We start from the raw sequence: 18,585 nt of genomic DNA, 5'->3' as shown, positions 1-18,585 counted from the left end.
ACATTTTACTATATAATAAACATTAGCATGTATTTCCATACATATAAACCAAAATACTAATTTTTTTTCACTAGCTTGACTAATGTAATTCACTGCAGAACTCTCTCTACTGAGGGGAAAAAGGGGGAATGCAATTAGTGCTATTGTGACCTTGAGTCCTTGAATTTTTCTGCAGGTATTAGCTGTGTAAACAGTCTGAGTGAGCTTACCCTTTGGCTTTGCACTAGATTGGCTTGTGCACAGCAGTATTCCACAAACTGTGATCCATGGTCTCTTGAAATGTCTAGAAGAGTGTATTTATATATAATTGCTCATTCAGTCTGACAGGGATATTATATTATCCAGTGTAGGAACAGCCATGGCTAGGAAATGAATTATGGCAATAAATGAAATACTGCCACCAGTAAAACCCAAATCTGGCAGTATATGTTACATATTAGGTGCCATGGCAAAACAGCAAAATTCTAGGCTAAACTGAAGCTGTTTTTCTTTCTATACTACCTGTATTTCTGTAGGGCGAGACAGGTGATGTGGTTTGCTGAATGCTGTATCTGTTTGTATGCTCTGATGAATACACAGCTTTAGTAAGATCAAAAATGAACTGAGCTTGCTGGCCTCTTTGGGTACTCCTGCACTGAGTTTTCACTACAGAATTTCTCTCCATTGTGCAGCTCCCCTACTGCTGCAGTGGCAGGAGTGCTAGCATAAGCCAGATCCCAGCATTCTTAGTTGTGATAGCAGATCTTCACGACAATGCTGTAAAAACATCTGTGTCCTGTCCCCATTAGTATTCTCACCATGGATGTGGTTTCCCAACTAATAAACTAGTATAGGCATGTTTTTTGTCGCTTGGTAATGCAGGATTGTTTCCATGTAAGACCACTCAGTGTAACAGGTGCTAAATTACCTTAACAAAATCCTGGCACAGTGAGGCATCCGTACGTGAATTCCCTTGCTCTTCAGTTTCAGTTCAGTGCTTAATTTTAATGAGTTAAACATTGAAAAAAGGTACCAAGGTAGAGCACTTGTGTACTCCTTTGGGTTTAATAGCTGTGAAAGCAGAACTTGCTATTTTATTGGTGGGTTCTTGGATATTGTAGTTAAATTGTCTTAAATCTTGAATTCTTGAAAAATCTTCCCTACTGAAGCACTTCTGGTTTTATTTTTGAACTGTAAGAAGTGTACCTGCTACTATTAACCACTGTATTGTGATTTTCATACCTGTTCTTTCTTTAGCCCCTCTCCCCATGTCTGAATGGAGTATACTTTAAAGTGAAATGACAGACCAAGAGAATAACAACAGCATCTCAAGTAACCCTTTTGCAGCCCTCTTCAGCTCTCTAGCTGATGCCAAGCAGTTTGCATCAGTCCAAAAACAGCAGCTGAGGCAACTCACTGGTAAGAGGAGGAAGGAGGCCAAATAATACAGCTCTAGTTGCAAAAGGTTTTTCTTGATAGCATACCTGTGAGATTACGATATTGTGGTATGTGTTTACTATTCAGGTTCAGTACCTTGGGCAGATTTGGGACCATCCATGAAGAGCAATATTTTTTAGGCCTGGACATTTGTAGTGTGGCAGCCCAGAGTATTATTTGTATCTCGGCATAGCATCTTACTTTGCGCTTGAGGCCTGATCCAAAGCCCATTGAATCCACTATGGGACTTGCAGTTGACTTCAGTGATGCACTTGTGCAGCCAGGGCGAGAACAGCCGGGCTGCAGTGCAGTCCCAGAGCAAGCCGCTCACCCTAAGAGCAGCCAGGCAGCCGCCACCAGATTCCCCAGAGCTGGAGCTGGTATCAGCTGAAGGGAGGGAGGCTAAGTCAGCAGCTGGAGGTGGGGCGTGTCCTGTTTTTTTTTTTTTTTTTTTCCAGAGGCCCTGAGCATAGGGAGCTGTCGGTGCCGGCATCAATCTTGCTGCTGCTATTTTCCCATCCCATGTGTAAAATGGGAATAATGATATCAGCCGCATCACAGGAAGTCTATGAATTATTGTTCTAAAGATGGACATTAGTGTGTAATGGCCAAATATTATTATTTAAAGCCATACTCTTGCTTTACCTGTATCCAGATGGGAGTTTTTTGGGAGACAGGGAGGGGGAATGGGAACTGAGCCATGCACCATTGTAGAAGGCAAGTTGTAGAAGTGAGGCGGATGCTTGGAAAATGGTGTGGATGTCTCCCTGGCCGTTCACCGACCAATCTGAATGAACAGGGTGGCTTGTTACTTACCCGCAGTCTCTCTTATTTTGTTGGGACACTTGGCTACTTTGCTTTACAGTTGCAATTTATCAGACACAAAAGGTTTAAGCTGCTTGTTCAAAGACTTGCACTGTTTGACAGGTGCCAGTGTGGAGACAGCCTTTTCACAGAGACAATAAATATTTTAAATGCCACTTTGTATCCTTCAAAACAAAATGCCATTGCTTCCTTAATTCTTCAGCTTGGCATGCATACAGTTTATGGGCTTGTAACCTTCTCCAAGATAGTGCCAGTATTGCTGGTAATAGATGTATATAGTGTATAGACAGGACACACAACTTGTGGTATAACTTTGCTCTGAGCAGGGTGGTACAATGTGGTGTACATGACAGCATACCCATAGTGGGCTCGCTGCTGTCCTTGCCACATAATGAATAATTATGAATTGGCATGCAGAAAGCTAAGCACTGTGGTTTGAAATCAGGGGAGGCCAAAGATGGGAAAGACTTGTGCATGTCACTGATAGTGCTCCCTTGGTTAGTTCAGCCCCTTTTTGCTCCCAGAGACACACTGCTTACCCTTCATGCTACAGTGCTAATGGCTTGAGATGTGTTTGTTTACTATCGTCTCTTTTTTAGCAGATGAAACCTCAGCCAGTCAAGATGACTCAGATAACAGTGTGTCAGAGAGTCTGGATGACTGTGACTATTCTGTGTCTGAGATCAGCCGCTCCTTCCGTTCCCAGCAGGAGCTGTGTGAACAGCTCAACATCAATCACATGATCCAGAGGATCTTCCTTATCACCCTCGACAACAGTGAGTCTACATGCCGTGAAGACTCGTATTATCCAGCGGAATCTCTGGGTTACAAGATTTATTTGACAGGCAGAGTAGTTCAGCCATGGGCGAAGTTATGAGTGTGTGTTAGTCTGAGGCAGTCTTGGCTGTTTGGTAGAGACCAAGTGTGCAGACTAATGACTGCAGTCACATACATCTGACATTATTATTATTTTTATTATTTATGAATTCCCAGACACCAAGCAGGATCAAGGTTCCATTTTGCTAGCCACTGTACAAACGCACAGGTAGACACAGTCGCTGCCCTGAAGAGCTTAGAACCTAATTTTAATTTCTGAGGTTTGTGTGCAGTGTTATGAAAAAATCCGAATAAAACAGCATGGATGAAAAGCAATATTTTTTAAATAAATAACCAACTTAAAAATTAATTTAGTTTTCCTTTAAAAAGCAGCCCATTTAAAGTGAAATCTGAATTTAATATCAGTATGCTATGGCCTACATTTATTATTTCTTAAAACATTTTAAATAAAAAATAAATATGCTGGATCCATGAACCTCTGTCAAAAACTTTGAGTTAATGGCTGCTTTTCTACATAGAGATTTCCTCGTCCCACCACCATTTTAACGTTGGGGGTCAAGCTTTATAAATATGACACGATAGGTCACGTATTCAAAGGCTCGATTCTGTGGGGGACTTGAGCTGTGCCACATTGTGTAAGAGACTGGCAGAGTCATCCTAGGCTCTGGGACCTCGCCTCTGACTAGCAGATACTATCACTTATCTCCATGAGGAACATTCACTGAGCCTATCTTGGTGGTCTCATACTCTTGTTGCATAGCTTCACTCTACCTGAAAACTGATTGAATGAGCTCAAATTATGAATATTTTTATTCTTCCCATCATTCTTCATTTTCTAACATACTAACAATGTACAATTAATAAGACTACCCTCCTAGGCAGCATATAATAGCATACCCTCCTGGGCAGCAAAAAGAGGTAACAAATCTAGTGCACAGACTCTGTTTAGTTGGTTTAGTAGTTATGCACGGCAAATGGAAAAGTTTGATTAAAAAAGTGATCATTGAAATTGAGACTTTCCACTTGGTGATGTGAATCAATCCATCCTGAAATAAATGTAAAGCGCTAAAGTGGGATTTGTGTTGTCCCCACTTGGCATGACCATGCAGCTAGGTTATAGTTCATATCTTGCTTTTCTAAAGCCCCAGTCGGTGCTGCTGTTTGCCCCTTTATTTGCTGAAGTTCACTTGTAGGGATCAGATGGGAAGTGATTTACTTGATGGGTGATTTACTTGAAGGAATGACTTATTCAACATTTCATAGAAATGTCGGACTGGAAAGGACCTTAAAGTCATTAAGTCTACCCCTATGCTGTGGCTGGACCAAATAAACCTAAACCATCCCTCATAGGTGGTCGTCCAACTGTTCTACTACAGCTATATTTAGAAAGCTTTTCTTAATATATAACTTAAGTTTCTGTTGCTGCAGTTGAAGCCCATTGCTTCCTGTCCTACCTGCAGTGGACATGGAGGACAGTCGATCACTGTCCTTATTATAACAGCCCTTAACATAGCTGAAGGCTGTAAGAGGGCCCCTCCTTAGTCATCTTTTCTCAAAACTAAATACACCAGTTTTCTAACCTTTCCTCATACGTCAGGTTTTTAAGCCTTTTATCACTTTGTTGCTCTGCTCTGGGCTCTCTCATTTATCTTTCCTTAAGCGTGACTCTCAGAAATAGCCTCCTTGAGGCCTCCCCAGTTCTGAATATAGTAGGACAATTACCTGTGTATCTTGCATCTTAGCTAGATGGTCCAGTTAGGGCACCCCAGACTGATACTAGCCTTTTTTGCAACTGCATCGCATTGTTGATTCATATTCAGTTTGTGATCCACTATTTCCTACAGATCCTTCTCAGCTGTACTACTGTCTGGCCACTTATTCCCTGTTTTGTATTTATGTCCCTGATTTTTCCTTCCCAAGTGAAGTATTTTGCATTTGTCTTTATTGAATTTCATCTTGTTGATTTCAGATGAATTCTCTCACTTGTCAGTCATTTTTTCTAATTCTGCCTCCAAATTGCTTGTATGACTTCCATCTTTGTGTCTTCTGTATAATTCTATGTATGCTCTCTCTTCCGTTATTCCAGTCATTAATGAAAATACTGAATAATACAAAGCTGACCACATGTGCGAATGTGCACCATCAGGAGAAACACCAATCTAGCTCTGGGAGCTCTGCTAATCAGCTGGTCGGCACTGGAAATTCTCCTGAGTGGCTGCACAAGCATACAGTGTAAAGGGAATGTTGATCCCAGGCTAAACACTTCTTTATATATTTCATAGTAGTATAAACTGCAGACATGGAGCACGTGCCTCAGTGCACATAACAAAATCTATTCCACACGTGGAGAGAGGCTGACAGTTTGCAGTCCCCCATATAATAACCTCCTGAGGAGTATGACCCCTAATCTGAGAACCTCTGACCTAGAGAATGACATTAATTGGTTACTAATTTGATCCAGTATCAAAGGTTAGACTAACTGGTCTATAATTCCCTGGGTCCTCTTTGTTCCACTTGTTAAGGATAGGTATGTTTGCCCTTTTCCAGTCCTGTGGGACATCACCCATTCTCCTTGAGTTCTTTTAGATAATTGCTAATGATACCGAGATTGCTTCGGTAATTCCTTACGTAGCACAGAATCATAGAACACTAGAACTGGAAGGGACCTCGAGAGGTCATCGAGTCCAGTCCTCTGCCCTCACAGCAGGACCCAGTACTGTCTAGAGCAGTGTTTCTGAAACCTTCCCGCTGCTCCATTTGGCTGCAAAGAGCGAAATGGAGCCAATGGGAGCCGCGAGGCTCCGTGGCTGCGGAGCTGGTAAATAAACCGGGGCAGCCTATTAATGTGTTTCTCAAAGTGATTCCGCGGAACCCTTTCAGAAACACTGATCTAGACAAGTGGTCCCCAACATTTTGGGGCTGCTGGGTGCCATGGGGTGGGGCCACTCACACGTCATGCGTCCGGAGGGGGAGCCACTCATGCGCCGCGCAGTCGGAGCCGGCACCGCGCATGTGCCACGCGCCAGGGCGGGCCAGTCCAGATCATGCAGCGGGTGAAGATAAACACCCCGCGGGCACTGCATTGAGGACCACTGGTCTAGACCATCCCGAATAGATGTCTATCTAACCTGCTCTTCAATATCTCCAGAGATGGAGATTCCACAACCTCCCTAGGCAACTTATTCCAGTGTTTAACCCCCCTGACAGGTAGGAAGTTTTTCCTAATGTCCAACCTAAACCTCGCTTGCTGCAGTTTAAGCCCCTTGCTTCTTCTATCCTCAGAGGCCAAGGAGAACAATTTCCCCCCCTCCTCCTTGTGACACCCTTTCAGATACCTGAAAACCACTATTATGTCCCCTCTCAATCTTCTCTTTTCCAAACCAAACAAGTTCAATTCTTTCAGTCTTCCTTCATAGGTCATGTTCTCTAGATCTTTATTCATTTTTGTTGCTCTTCTCTGGACCTTCTCTAATTTCTCCATATCTTTCTTGAAATGCGGTGCCCAGAACTGGACACAGAACTCCAACTGAGGCCTAATCAGCGCAGAGCAGAGCTGAAGAATAACTTTTTGTATCCTAGAATGAATGTCATCAGTGCCTGCTGACTTGAATACATCTAACTTACCTATATATTCTTTAACCTGTTCTTTCCCTAGGGTGTTAAAATTGCATTGAGTGACTGATCATCATTAACCTTTTCAGTGAAGTATGAAGCTAAATAGACATTCAATAACTCAGCCTTGATGTCATCAGTTATTAGCTTGTAATTCCTTAAGATGAGGAACTACAATTCCCTCTCATCTCTCCTGCTTCTTATGTATTTAAACAATTTCTTATTATCTTTTATGTCCCTTGGTAGATGTAACTCATTTTGTGCCTTATTCTGTGTTTTGTCTCTCCTTGTGCTATTTTTTCATATCCCTCCTTTTTTCCATTTTGTGTAGGATCCTTTTTTGATTTTCAGCCCATTCAAGAGCTTGATATTTGGTAGCTGTTTATAGCTGTTAGCTCCCTATAGCAGGCAGGGTCCACGGCACTGAATGTGCTGTCTGCAAGGAGGAAGGAGAAAATTTGTTCCTCTTGGTTTCTGAGGACAGGACAAGGAGTAATGGGCTTAAAGTGCAGCAGGGGAGGTTTAGATTGGACATTAGGAAAAAATTCCTAACTGTCAGGGTGGTCAAATATTGGAATAAATTGCCAAGGGAGGTGGTGGAATCTCCCTCTCTGGAGATATTTAAGAACAGGTTAGATAGATATCTGTCAGGGATGGTGTAGGTGGAGCTTGGTCCTGACTTGAGGGCGGGGGGGCTGGACTCGATGACCTCTTGAGGTCCCTTCCAGTCCTATTATTCTATGATTCTATTCTATGATTTGTGATGTTCTGAAGTGAATTTGATTTTCCCCAGGTGATCCCAGTATGAAGAGTGGCAATGGAATTCCTGCTCGCTGTGTGTACCTGGAGGAAATGGCTGCAGATCTGGATGAACAAGATTGGCTTGACATGGAAAACATTGAACAGGTATCACCATTTTTCGGTCAGCTTTCTCAGGTTGGTATCTGGCAGTCCTAAGCTAAGGAAGGTGCAGTGAATAATAAGCAGGTTCCTGATTGCAGAGCATCCCCTCGAAGGTCCAGTCCCAAATGGGTGTTTAATGATTCCTATTTAAAGATTAGCTACACATAAAAACATTAATGATCGAGGAAGAGAACTTGTGCACATTACTGAGAAACCAGCGAGCTCAGCTTGTTCGTTTGTTTGTTTTAGACTAGGCTAACAATAGACCTTCTTTTGGTAGTCTGATTTGGAATGCAGTTGCTCTAAAGAGCCAAACTGGCTGCATTCTGGTGCTTTGTGAAGAAAAACTTCCTTTTGCTTGCTTTAAACTTGCTACCTATTCATTTCAATTGCCAAATGGAAATTATTCCTTGCCAAATGGAGCAGGTGTCATTGGGCTTCTGTTCACAGCTTTTGCTGTGAGATTTACTGATGCTATTAGTTCTTATAGTGCACCAAAAATCTGGCTATCAGCAGCTAATTGTAACTTATAGTTTGCTCCTTCCCTGCCCAGCATGTAAGAGTTTACCTGCAAATGCAGACTTGCTCACTAATTGTCTAATGTGCTGCTGCCGCCTGTGACCATTGGGCTGGCGGTAACTTTAGGCTTATGTAGCTAGGGACTTTGGAGTGTTTATGGGTTCCCAATACTAGCTCCTCCTAGTGGCTGCAGAAAGTCTGCTGCCAGTGTGAGAGACTAAATGGGAAGATACAGATTAGGAGTATAGTGAAGGGATTTTAGCCATTCTTTAACTACGAATTTCTCTGTCACTCCTGCAGTTTAATATGCTGGGTCCACCTCCTGGAAGGTGAGAATGCCTTTGCTTATAAGAGCAGGCATGTGGGAGTTGGTGCTCCAGTACTCCGCTCTGCCACTCTTCACCTTATCAAAACATTGTAAGCAGATGGGCTCATCTGACTGCAGAGTCAGACTGACGCTTGCCAGCTTTGTTGGCAAAGGGCACAGATGCCTATTAGTAAAAGAGCTGTAAAGTTTGAAGGTGGATGGAGAAGCTGGTGGCCTGGCAGACTGGAAAAAGTCTGAGAACCCCTGGTCTGTCCCTAAATTCTTTTCATTTCTCAGCAGGGAAGGAAAGCCTAACGGGCAAAAAACAGTTTGTTGGGAGGGCGGGGATCGTGACTTTAGATACTTGGGATTCTGTGTTTTCAGTATATTTAATTATGTGTCTAGGCACTCTTCACCCGCTTGCTGCTCCAAGAGCCAGGAAATCACCTGATTTACATGACCTGTGTCAGCACGCAGAATCTTTCAGCAGATAGAGATGCAGGAGAAAAACAGATTCTTCGTTATCTATATGCCTGTTTCCAGAGAGCAAAGGAAGAGGTAGGTAGGCAGCTTTGGGAAAATGAAATAGCATCATATGCAGTCTACTTACTCATGTCAGATCAGTAAGCTGGTGGACTATCCACATATACCAGTACGCTTTCGGGGACATAATTCCTTCTGTCTCGCTGTCTCTCTCTGTGCAGATAACCAAAGTGCCAGAGAACCTGCTCCCCTTTGCAGTTCGCTGCAGGAACCTGACTGTGTCGAACACTCGCACTGTTCTCCTTACCTCAGAGATCTATGTCAACCAGAATGTCTATGAGCAGCTGGTGGACCTGATGCTGGAGGCACTGAGAGGAGCACGTAAGTTTATAGACACGCCTCCTCCTCCTGGTGGATGAGTTAGTTTCAGATGATCAAATATTATTGCTTTTCCTTTCCACTTCATAACAAGCCCAGTTCCTCTGCTATTTAAGGTCCAAGCTTGACTTTGAAAATCAAGTGAGCCATGTAAGCAGAAGATACTCTAGGCATTTCTTTAAGACTAATAGGGGGAAGTTTGCCTTTAGAAAAATTTCAAAGCGAAAGTAAGACCAGGTGATGCTAGCAAGGCAAACTGACCCCACTAATAGAGACCATGGTGAGTGCAAAGCTGACTTAAGTTAACTCTGTCTTGTCTTTTTGTAAACATAATAGGTAAAATCCTGGTGCCCTTGAAGTTGAAGGGAGTTTAGCCATTCTTGAATGGGGCCAAGATTTCACACACTATAAATCCAAACTTACAAGTTATCTAAGGAGCAGGGAATAAAAATAAGCTGTTCAGACATCTTAGAAAAAGATCATCTGACTAGGTCAGGAATCTTAACTAATATTTTAAGCTCTCTGGATAGACCTGACTTGTGAACAGGAGGCAGTCGAGCCAGAAATGGGATGGAGCCTCTAAACAGCTCAGTCCTCTTCAACACAAATCTGCTGTTCGCTTTTTTGGATGCCCCTGCCATCGCCCCAGAAAGGCTATCTCTATATGGAAGAGAGTTCACTTTTTATGGCTCTTTTCCTGATGAAGTGGGTCTTTCCTTGTTGGCAAACAGTAAGGCTCAGCTCAGTCCTGGCTTGTGCTGGGTCCAGGACCTGCCCCTGCTGCAGCTCTGCATTTAAAGTGTATAAAGAGCCAAGCAGGCAGCTCAGCTTACTTCTGGCTCATGCTGGGTCCAGGAGCTCAGATCCCCCCTCTCTCACCCCAGAAAGGGGGTGCTGCCACCCCATGGCGGCTGCTGCTGCCTCTGTATTTAGAGGCAGCAGTTGGGGTGGCAGGCAGCTGGGCCGCAAGGGGAGCTGGTTTTTAAACCGGCTCTCCTTGTGGAGCAGCTCCCACCTGGCCCCCTGTGCTGCTGCCTCTGATACAGGGGCAGCAGCACATTGTGGTAGGGGCTCCTTGGAAGTGGAGCTGGAGTGCACTGGCTGCCAGCCCCACCCCCAGGGACTATAGAATAGTTGAGTAACCAATAAGAATTCATGAGTTATTCAAGAATTAATCGACTATTCAATTAACTGATATTTAATATCCCTAGTATTTGCAGAATAAAACACCGAGGCCCCCCTCTTTTATAAAGGATTTAAAAATCTATGGGGCAGTTCAGATACCTTTAGTTAATGTCCTTATGCCCTCTGAAAATACAATGCTGACCACTTGGCTGCAGGGAAATGTGTCCAGTGATAAGCATGTTTTTAATCTCCTTATCAAGCACAATTGGTTCTGCTTAATACTGCGTTGAGAATTCTTATCTCTTGATTAATTTTATCCCTAAGCAGTCAGGGTCACAGGACTCTCTAGCTATGGCTTGTTCAAACATCAGCTAATCCAGGCAGCCCATGGCTAGTATTTGACAGTATGGTGTTTTATCATACTGGTGAGGGATTGTAGTGAGATATTAATGGGCTGAAGCCACTAAAAATACTTGGAGTATTTCTGTTAAATGTGTTTTTTCTATTCTCCCCCCTCCCCTCCCCTCCTATCCCCACACACACACACTCTTTTCTTCTTTAATTAGATTTTGAAGATGTGACTGAGTTTCTTGAGGAGGTCATAGAAGCCTTGACGATGGATGAGGAAGTACGGACATTTGGGGAGGTCATGGTTCCTGTGTTTGATATTCTGTTGGGTCGAATCAAGGACCTGGACCTTTGTCAGATCCTACTGTACATGTATCTGGATATACTCCTCTATTTCACCAGACAGAAAGCTATAGCACAGGTAAGCATGTTGGAGAGCTGGTAACAGATGTCAGCTATCCACTGGAAAAGTGCTGCATAGGCAACAGCAGAGCAAGTTCCCACTGATATGCCCCTGCCATCGCCCCAGAAAGGCTATCTCTATATGGAAGAGAGTTCACTTTTTGTGGCTCTTTAACTCTGAGCCTTACTGTTTGCCAACAAGGAAAGCAACTGAATACACCCAAATTAAAACGAGAAGTTCTATGATCCTAAGTCCTGTGGCACCTTATAGACTGACAGGTTTATTGGAGCATAAGCTTTAGTGGGCAAAGACCCACTTCATCAGACGCACATAGTGCCTGTATATTTATACCTGCCTCTGGAATTTCCACTGCATGCATCTGATGAAATCTGTTAGTCTATAAGGTGCCACAGGACTTCTTGTTGTTTATGCAGATTCAGACTAACACGGCTACCCCTCTGATACTGAATACACCCACGGGCCAGTGAGTCTGATGTAGATGTGTCTTCCTGTGCAGTGGCTAATGGCTTTTGCTTGGCTTTGTTACTGAATGACAGACTGAATTGGACAGGGCTCCCATTCTGCTCTGGTAAATGTGCACTCTGAAGTGTGTTGCTACGACCCACGCATTTCAGCTTTTAAGGGATTGTGCATGCAGTGTCCTACCTGGTTCACACATCCTATATGTATCTATCTTGATCCTCTATGAGAAAAAACAAAAGAGAGAATGAAATAATTTGTTCCCCCCATTCCTTCTTTATTAAACTACTCCTACTGATCTCTGACCGCTCCCAAGTCAGCAGGCTCTCTTTATGCGTATATGAACAGTAGCATGCAGATCATCTGTCTCTTTAGGTTTTTGTAGACTACATTCAACCAAAGGACCCCACCAATGGGCAACTGTACCAGAAGACTCTGCTAGGAGTCATCCTGAGCATCTCCTGCTTGCTGAAAACTCCGGGTGTAGTGGAGAGTCATAGCTACTTTCTGAATCCATCCCGATCCAGCCCACAAGAGATCAAAGTGCAGGAGTCCAACATTCATCAGGTGGAGCTGAAGTACCACTTTCTAATACTGAACTCCAGTGTGCCTGGCTAAGGAAAGGATCCCTTGTAATGGATTTCAGGAGATCTGGGCTCTGTTCAGGTTCTGCCATAGGATGGCTGCGTGACTTTGGGCAAGCCACTCCACCTCTGTGTACTGGGATGTTGTTTTCCCACCTGTACAATAAGGATAGTGCAGATATCACAGGGTGTTGGGAGAATAACTCCATTCATATGGGTAACATGCTTTGAATCGCTCGTGTGGAAAGTGCTGCAGCAGTGCAAAATCTTAGCGAGTACAAGTACAAAGGTTCCCCATAGAGAGCCTGAACCCACATCAACTGGCTCCCAGTCATGTGCCCTACTACAAAATCATTCTTCCTCCCAGCGACCTATAAAAACCTTTGGTTTTCCTTTCCATTGAAACAATTCATTGTATTTCTTAGCATGTCTTCCTGGCTTTTATCTGTAGGCTTCAGGGTTGCTGTATTCACCATATGTTGTCTTTGACGGGACAATGTTAAGGGGTCATGGGAGCTACAAGTAAGCACCTTTGGGTATGCCTGCCCTTCAGCTGGGAGCATGCTTCCTAGCATGGGGTCACCAGATTCGCACTAACCCTCCCCCCCCCGCCCCCGAGCTAGCACACTAAAAATAATTGTGTGGACCCACAACTTAGGCGCGCCTCCTGAGCACAGACCCAAGGGACAGGTAAGTTTGGACTTAGGTGGCTAGCTTGAGGAAGCAACATCCACACTGCTACTTTTATCAGAGTCTGAGTCTGTCCAGCTGGGCGAGGAGGCTAGCTCCCAGCAGCAGGGAAGGCATGCCCTAAGAATGAATACTGTGTACAGATGTGGTCTCCTCACCTCAAAAAAGATATTTCGGCCTTGGAAAGGGTTCAGAAAAGGGCAACTAAAATGATTAGGGGTTTGGATCGGGTCCCATATGAAGCGAGGCTAAAGAGACTGGGACTTTTCAGTTTAGAAAAGAGGAGATGGAGGGGGGATATGATAGAGGTCTATAAAATCATGAGTGGTGTGGAGAGGGCCGATAAAGAAAAGCTATTTATTAGTTCCCTAAATAGAAGAACTAGAGGACACCAAATTAAATTAATGGGGAGCAGGTTTAAAACTAATAAAAGAAAGGTCTTCTTCACAGAGCGTGTAGTCAACCTGTGGAACTCCTTGCCAGAGGAGGCTGTGAAGGCTAGGACTATAATAGAGTTTAAAGAGAAGCTGGATAAATTCATGGAGGTTAGGTCCATAAAAGGCTATTAGCCAGGGGATAAAATGGTGTCCTTTGCCTCTGTTTGTCAGAGGCTGGAGAGGGATGGCAGGAGACAAATCGATTGATCATTGTCTTTGGTCCACCCTCTCTGGGGCACCTGGTGCTGGCCACTGTGGGCAGACAGGCTACTGGGCTAGGTGGACCTTTGGTCTGACCCAGTACGGCCGTTCTTATGTTCTTAAGAAGAGTAGGATGACCTAGGAGCTCTCAGACCAACTTGAAAAGTGCAAGTGAAATGGACCTTTTCAAAAATTCCTTCAGTGACGGTTTGGTTTTTTTATTAACAGTTTATGGCCCAGTTCCATGAGAAAATCTACCAGATGTTGAAGAACCTGTTACAGCTCTCTCCAGAGACCAAGCACAGGATTCTGTCCTGGCTTGGAAACTGTCTCCATGCTAATGCAGGCCGTACCAAAATCTGGGCTAACCAGATGCCGGAGCTCTTCTTCCAGATGTATGCCTCGGATGCCTTCTTTCTGAATCTAGGGGCTGCCCTCCTGAAACTGTGCCAGCCATTCTGCAAGCCCAGATCTCCTAGGCTTCTCACCTTCGACCCCACCTACTGTGCCCTGAAAGAGCTGACTGAAGAGGAGAGGAGAAGTAAGAATGTGCATCTGAAAGGTAGGTATGCTAGAAATGCTAGGCTCACCTTGCTTCCATATGGGCTCATGTGCACTTTGTCTCCCCTACAAAACGATACCTCCTGTCTCTTCAGGAGGAAAAGGAGGCAACAAATTAGGTGGGCTGTGGTGGAGTCAAGAGAAGCTGAAAGGTTAAAATATCACCCACACCAAGCTGGGTCTTTCTGACTGCACTGAAGTCCCCTTCCCAGACCCAGCAGGGCAGGGTCAATTCACTGGTGCTTTTAATTTCTTCAAGGCTTGGAAAAAGAAACGTGTTTGATCCCAGCTGTGACTGAGCAGGATCCAGGGTTTGCCCACAGCTACAATCTGGTGACCGAGAACCTAGTCCTGACACAGTACACCCTCCATTTAGGATTCCACAGGTAACTCGCCTGCTAGTCCAGGAACCCGTTGTTATGAACAGTGTTGGTAACTGGGAGAGTGCCACACAAACTTGTATTTCTTATGGATGCTTTTTAAACCAGGATGTCTGCAAGTTTATGGGACAGATTCTTTTGCCGAGACTCAGGTAATATCTGTTGTTCTCAAATAACAGAAAAATGCTAAATTAAGGGACAGGTGGCTTTTTTAAGTACTGTTCTGTATCCAAAGGCCCAGTACTGTTAGGTCTGTTTTTCTGACTATTCTGATGACACCTGTGCTCCAAGCTGTAGATGACAAATCAGCATGGGGCTTATTTCCCCTGTGCTCAGATAATAGCTGCCAGGCCTTATCTTTGGGTCTGCTGAAGAGATGGAGCTCTGCTTTGGCTTTGAACCAGGGGTCCATCTCTTCAGTTAGACCCAAAGATAATGCCCAGCTCCTGGCCTTGGTAGTTTACATTATCATTTTCATTGGCTGCTGTGATCTTTCCCCAGGAGAGAAATGGCCCAAATCTCCTGTCTGTACCGGAGAGCATCTCTCTCTCTGGATAGAGTATTTGAACTGCCATAGTGAGTGGGCTTCATTTTCAGTAAGTTAGGAGGATAATTGGCTGCTCTTCTCAGGAAGTGCAGGAGGCTAACGCGTACTGATTGCTTAGCCTCCCACTGTGAATAGCTACCTGGATACTGCGGGGTCACCAGTGATCCAGGCGTACTCACCTTCCATATGATTTATTTTCTAAATATCAAAAAAGCCAGAAAAGTTATACAGATGGTTTGTTGCTGGGAAACAAAGTATCACCTTGCGGGCATCGCCACATTACTTAGAACATCCGGGACTCTGCTAGACTGAGAGGATGTACAGCTGCTTAGGCCAAGCTAGCCATCCGGTGCAGAGTTAGCACCGATGGATCACCAGAGTTTTCATTCTCCAGATTAGTTTGTAAGAGAGCTCCTTTTCTGGAACTGCACCCTCCCAGTCCTTCGCTGTCTGATTCTGGTAACATGCCGTTCGGCAGACCAGCAGACAGAATTATTCGTGGTGGATAATTTGAGGACAGTGGATTTAAATAATGCTCACTCAGTTACAACCATCTTTCTGCTTATTCAGATGGAATGGAGCAGTTTGTAAAGCTGGTACCATGCCCTGCTTTTTTCTGCCTTCTCAGCGACTTCTGCCAGTTGCACACCACCACTCAGTGTTCTGCACATAGGCATGTTTAGGATCTCTGTGGGCCATCTGTACTAAATCGATTCTCAACTTCTCCGGTATTCTCATCTTTGTTCTGTGGACAGGTTGCATGATCAGATGGTAAAGATAAACCAAAGCCTTCACCGGCTGCAGGTAGCCTGGCGAGAGGCTCAACAAAGTTCCAGCCCTGCAGCAGACAGTCTGCGGGAGCAGTTTGAACGCCTGATGACTGTCTATCTCTCCACCAAAACATCCATGACTGAGCCACAGATGCTACAGAACTGCCTGAATTTGCAAGTGTCCATGGCAGTTCTCCTGGTCCAGCTGGCGATAGGAAACCGAGGCACTGAGCCTGTAGACCTGACGTTCCCTTTGCCAGAATTGAAGCACAGTGCACTGGCTTACGTTCCAGGTAGAGATCACTGCTTTTCATTAAGACCAGCGCACCACTAACAGAGAGGGTGAAGGAGTCAAAATAGCTTTAGCACCCTTTTCAGTTTGCATTATTTATGCAGTAAATGGCCTGTCTCTTTTGGAGGTGCTGAGTGCCTGCATTTTGCAGGAACTTGCAAAATCAGGGCTGTAGGATCTGTACAGAAACAAGGGGAAATTCTGTGCCAAAATGTCCAAAGCCCAGATAACAAAGTGACATGCATCATAGAAATGCCTGAGAGTGTGAACTTGTGGTTCTCAACAGATTGTGCACAGCTGGGTTTGCATCGAATGTGCACTGCATGGGGAATTGTCCATGGAAATTCTGATTTTCCTGGAAGTGATGGTGGTGGCCCAGTAGATAGCACTGCTCCATCTTAGCACTGAACCAGTTCCCCTGATTGTTAACAGGATCACTGTACTGGTGGAAGTGCTGTCTTTCTGATGAGACAAACTAAGGTTCTGGCCTCTTTTAAAAGTATCAAGCACTTTCTGTAGGAACTGGAGAGTCTGATGTTCTGCCCCATCCAGTTGAGGCAGAATGTAACCACACATCATTAGCCCTGCAGTTTCAATTGGATATGGATCCTTCAGATGTTGTTTACAATTATGCACTGCTACACAGCTGCCAAATTTCACCCCAAAGTGACTTGCCTCCATGGTTGTTAAGGATTCGTCGACTGTCTAATAAGCATTTGCTTATCAGATAGTCTGTGGATTAGTCAACTAATTAATTTCCCTCCCCAGCCCTTGCTGCCTCTATAAGATAAAGGCAGCAAAGGTGGGGAAGGGGTACTTCAAAGTGGCAATGCCACACAGCTGAGCCAGGGATCAGCTGTGCAGCACTGTCACTTTAAAACACAGAAGTGCTGTGGAGCCTGGGGTCAGCTGGGGACTCCCCAGCTGACTCTGGGTTCCACGCAGCATTTCCCTAGAACCCAGGATCACTCTCCAGCTGATCCTGAGTTCTGAGGAAATGCCACACGGAACCGGGATCAACTGAGGCGTCTCCAGCTGATCCCAAGCTCCACAGCTGCCCCTTTGAAACACTGCCTCCACATTTCAAAAGGGCAGATGAGGAGTCCGGGATCAGCTGGGGACTCCCTAGCTGACCCTAGGCTCTGCACGGCATGGAGCCCAGGGTCAGCGGGGGATTCTGAGTCCCCCACTAACCCCAAGCTCCATGAGGGCACTTCCGGCACCCGCATGCAGCCCAGAGTCAGTGGGATTTCCTACTGGCCCAGGCTGTACTGGAGTTCCGCATTCCTCCTTTGAAATACAAGTGCCTATCGACTAGTCGAGTATTGGATGGAAATTCCATCGACTACTTGACTAGTCAGTTAACCGCAATTTAACATCCTTAGTGGGGTGAAGTCATCTTAGTGAACAATAAATCTTATTGGTATGGAGGACTTTTAGGGTTATATATGTAAGTGCAAGTTGTTCCTGTTAGGTCTAGGGATACAGTTTGTACAGGCTGTGCTGGCTTTCTCAGTAATTGCTTCATTTTTTTTATTGGCATTAAACTACCATGTTAATTTTAATCACCATGAGAAGCACAGGGGGGAATCCCACAGGGAAGGCTAGAAAAGAGCGTCTGATGAGACACTAATTTTTATGACTTCTATTCGCAGAATTCTTTGCTGATAATTTGGGTGATTTCTTCATTTTCCTGCGGCGGTTTGCTGATGACATCTTGGAGGCTTCTGCTGATTCTCTGGAGCACATCTTTCACTTTGTTACTGTTTTCACGGGTGATGTTGAGAGGTAAATACCTTTGCAGCCCTTTGTCCTTTTACACTTACTGAAAAGCATCCAGAGACAGAAACAAACAAGTACAAATCATAAGGGGTGTCTTGAGGTTTGATGTAAACGTTAATGACTCCGCTGACCCACCTGGGGACAGCAAAGAATTCTGCCCACTAGAGGCATCCTAAGCAAAGACCTTTGTCCCAAAGCGCTTGGGTTTCATGTAAGACACAAATGGGAATCCAGCATCTGTTTCCTCATTAATGGCAAATTACTGTAATGTTGGGAGCCTGTCTAGTTACAGCTCTTTGTTAGTGAACTTTGAGCAATGATGGAATGCCTGGCACTTGGATTTCCATTAGATGTTGTTTTTTAGTCTTCCCTATACGTCTCCTGAAGCAGGAGACTGAAGTGCGTCCTTCAAAATTGTTTTCACACACAGGTTTGTATGTTTGTATTCGGGAAAAAAAAAAGAATGTTCACAGCATTTCCCATTGCAGGGAGAAGTGCTGGGGCCTCGGGAGGCATAATCCGCTGCAGGCGCAAGTGGGGGGTGTAGAATAGTGTGTTCACATGTAACAGATAAGGTCAGCACATCTTGCTCTATCTGAAAAGCACCTGGAAAATACTTCCTTTTTGTTGTGCGACTACTGCCATGCTGCCTCAAACAAGGAAACAAATGTATTGTGTGTGTACAGCGGAACTTGGATTTAGTGA

General features: G+C 44.6%; 1 protein-coding gene across 3 annotated transcripts in view; it reads left to right on the top strand.

Annotated features, from left to right (window-relative positions):
• Positions 1-18,585, top strand: part of UBE4A (ubiquitination factor E4A) — a 32,827-nt gene that overhangs the window by 2,472 nt on the left and 11,770 nt on the right. For 2 of the 3 annotated variants that reach the window (XM_075909790.1, XM_075909788.1), the window contains exons 2-12: positions 1,237-1,398; positions 2,841-3,017; positions 7,484-7,596; positions 8,825-8,977; positions 9,124-9,283; positions 10,972-11,174; positions 12,012-12,203; positions 13,777-14,110; positions 14,369-14,495; positions 15,792-16,099; positions 17,754-17,886. In XM_075909790.1, coding sequence (XP_075765905.1) covers positions 1,278-1,398; positions 2,841-3,017; positions 7,484-7,596; positions 8,825-8,977; positions 9,124-9,283; positions 10,972-11,174; positions 12,012-12,203; positions 13,777-14,110; positions 14,369-14,495; positions 15,792-16,099; positions 17,754-17,886 — 2,021 coding nt within the window. In that variant the 5' untranslated portion in view covers positions 1,237-1,277. The remainder of the gene's footprint in view (positions 1-1,236; positions 1,399-2,840; positions 3,018-7,483; positions 7,597-8,824; positions 8,978-9,123; positions 9,284-10,971; positions 11,175-12,011; positions 12,204-13,776; positions 14,111-14,368; positions 14,496-15,791; positions 16,100-17,753; positions 17,887-18,585) is intronic. The other variant, XM_075909789.1, reaches the window with a different exon arrangement.

Source organism: Pelodiscus sinensis, chromosome 26 (genome assembly GCF_049634645.1).
Source record: "Pelodiscus sinensis isolate JC-2024 chromosome 26, ASM4963464v1, whole genome shotgun sequence".
In the NCBI taxonomy this organism is placed as follows: domain Eukaryota; kingdom Metazoa; phylum Chordata; order Testudines; family Trionychidae; genus Pelodiscus; species Pelodiscus sinensis.
The sequence above is the reverse complement of the archived record's forward strand: the minus strand, read 5'-3'. Positions and strand labels throughout refer to the sequence as shown.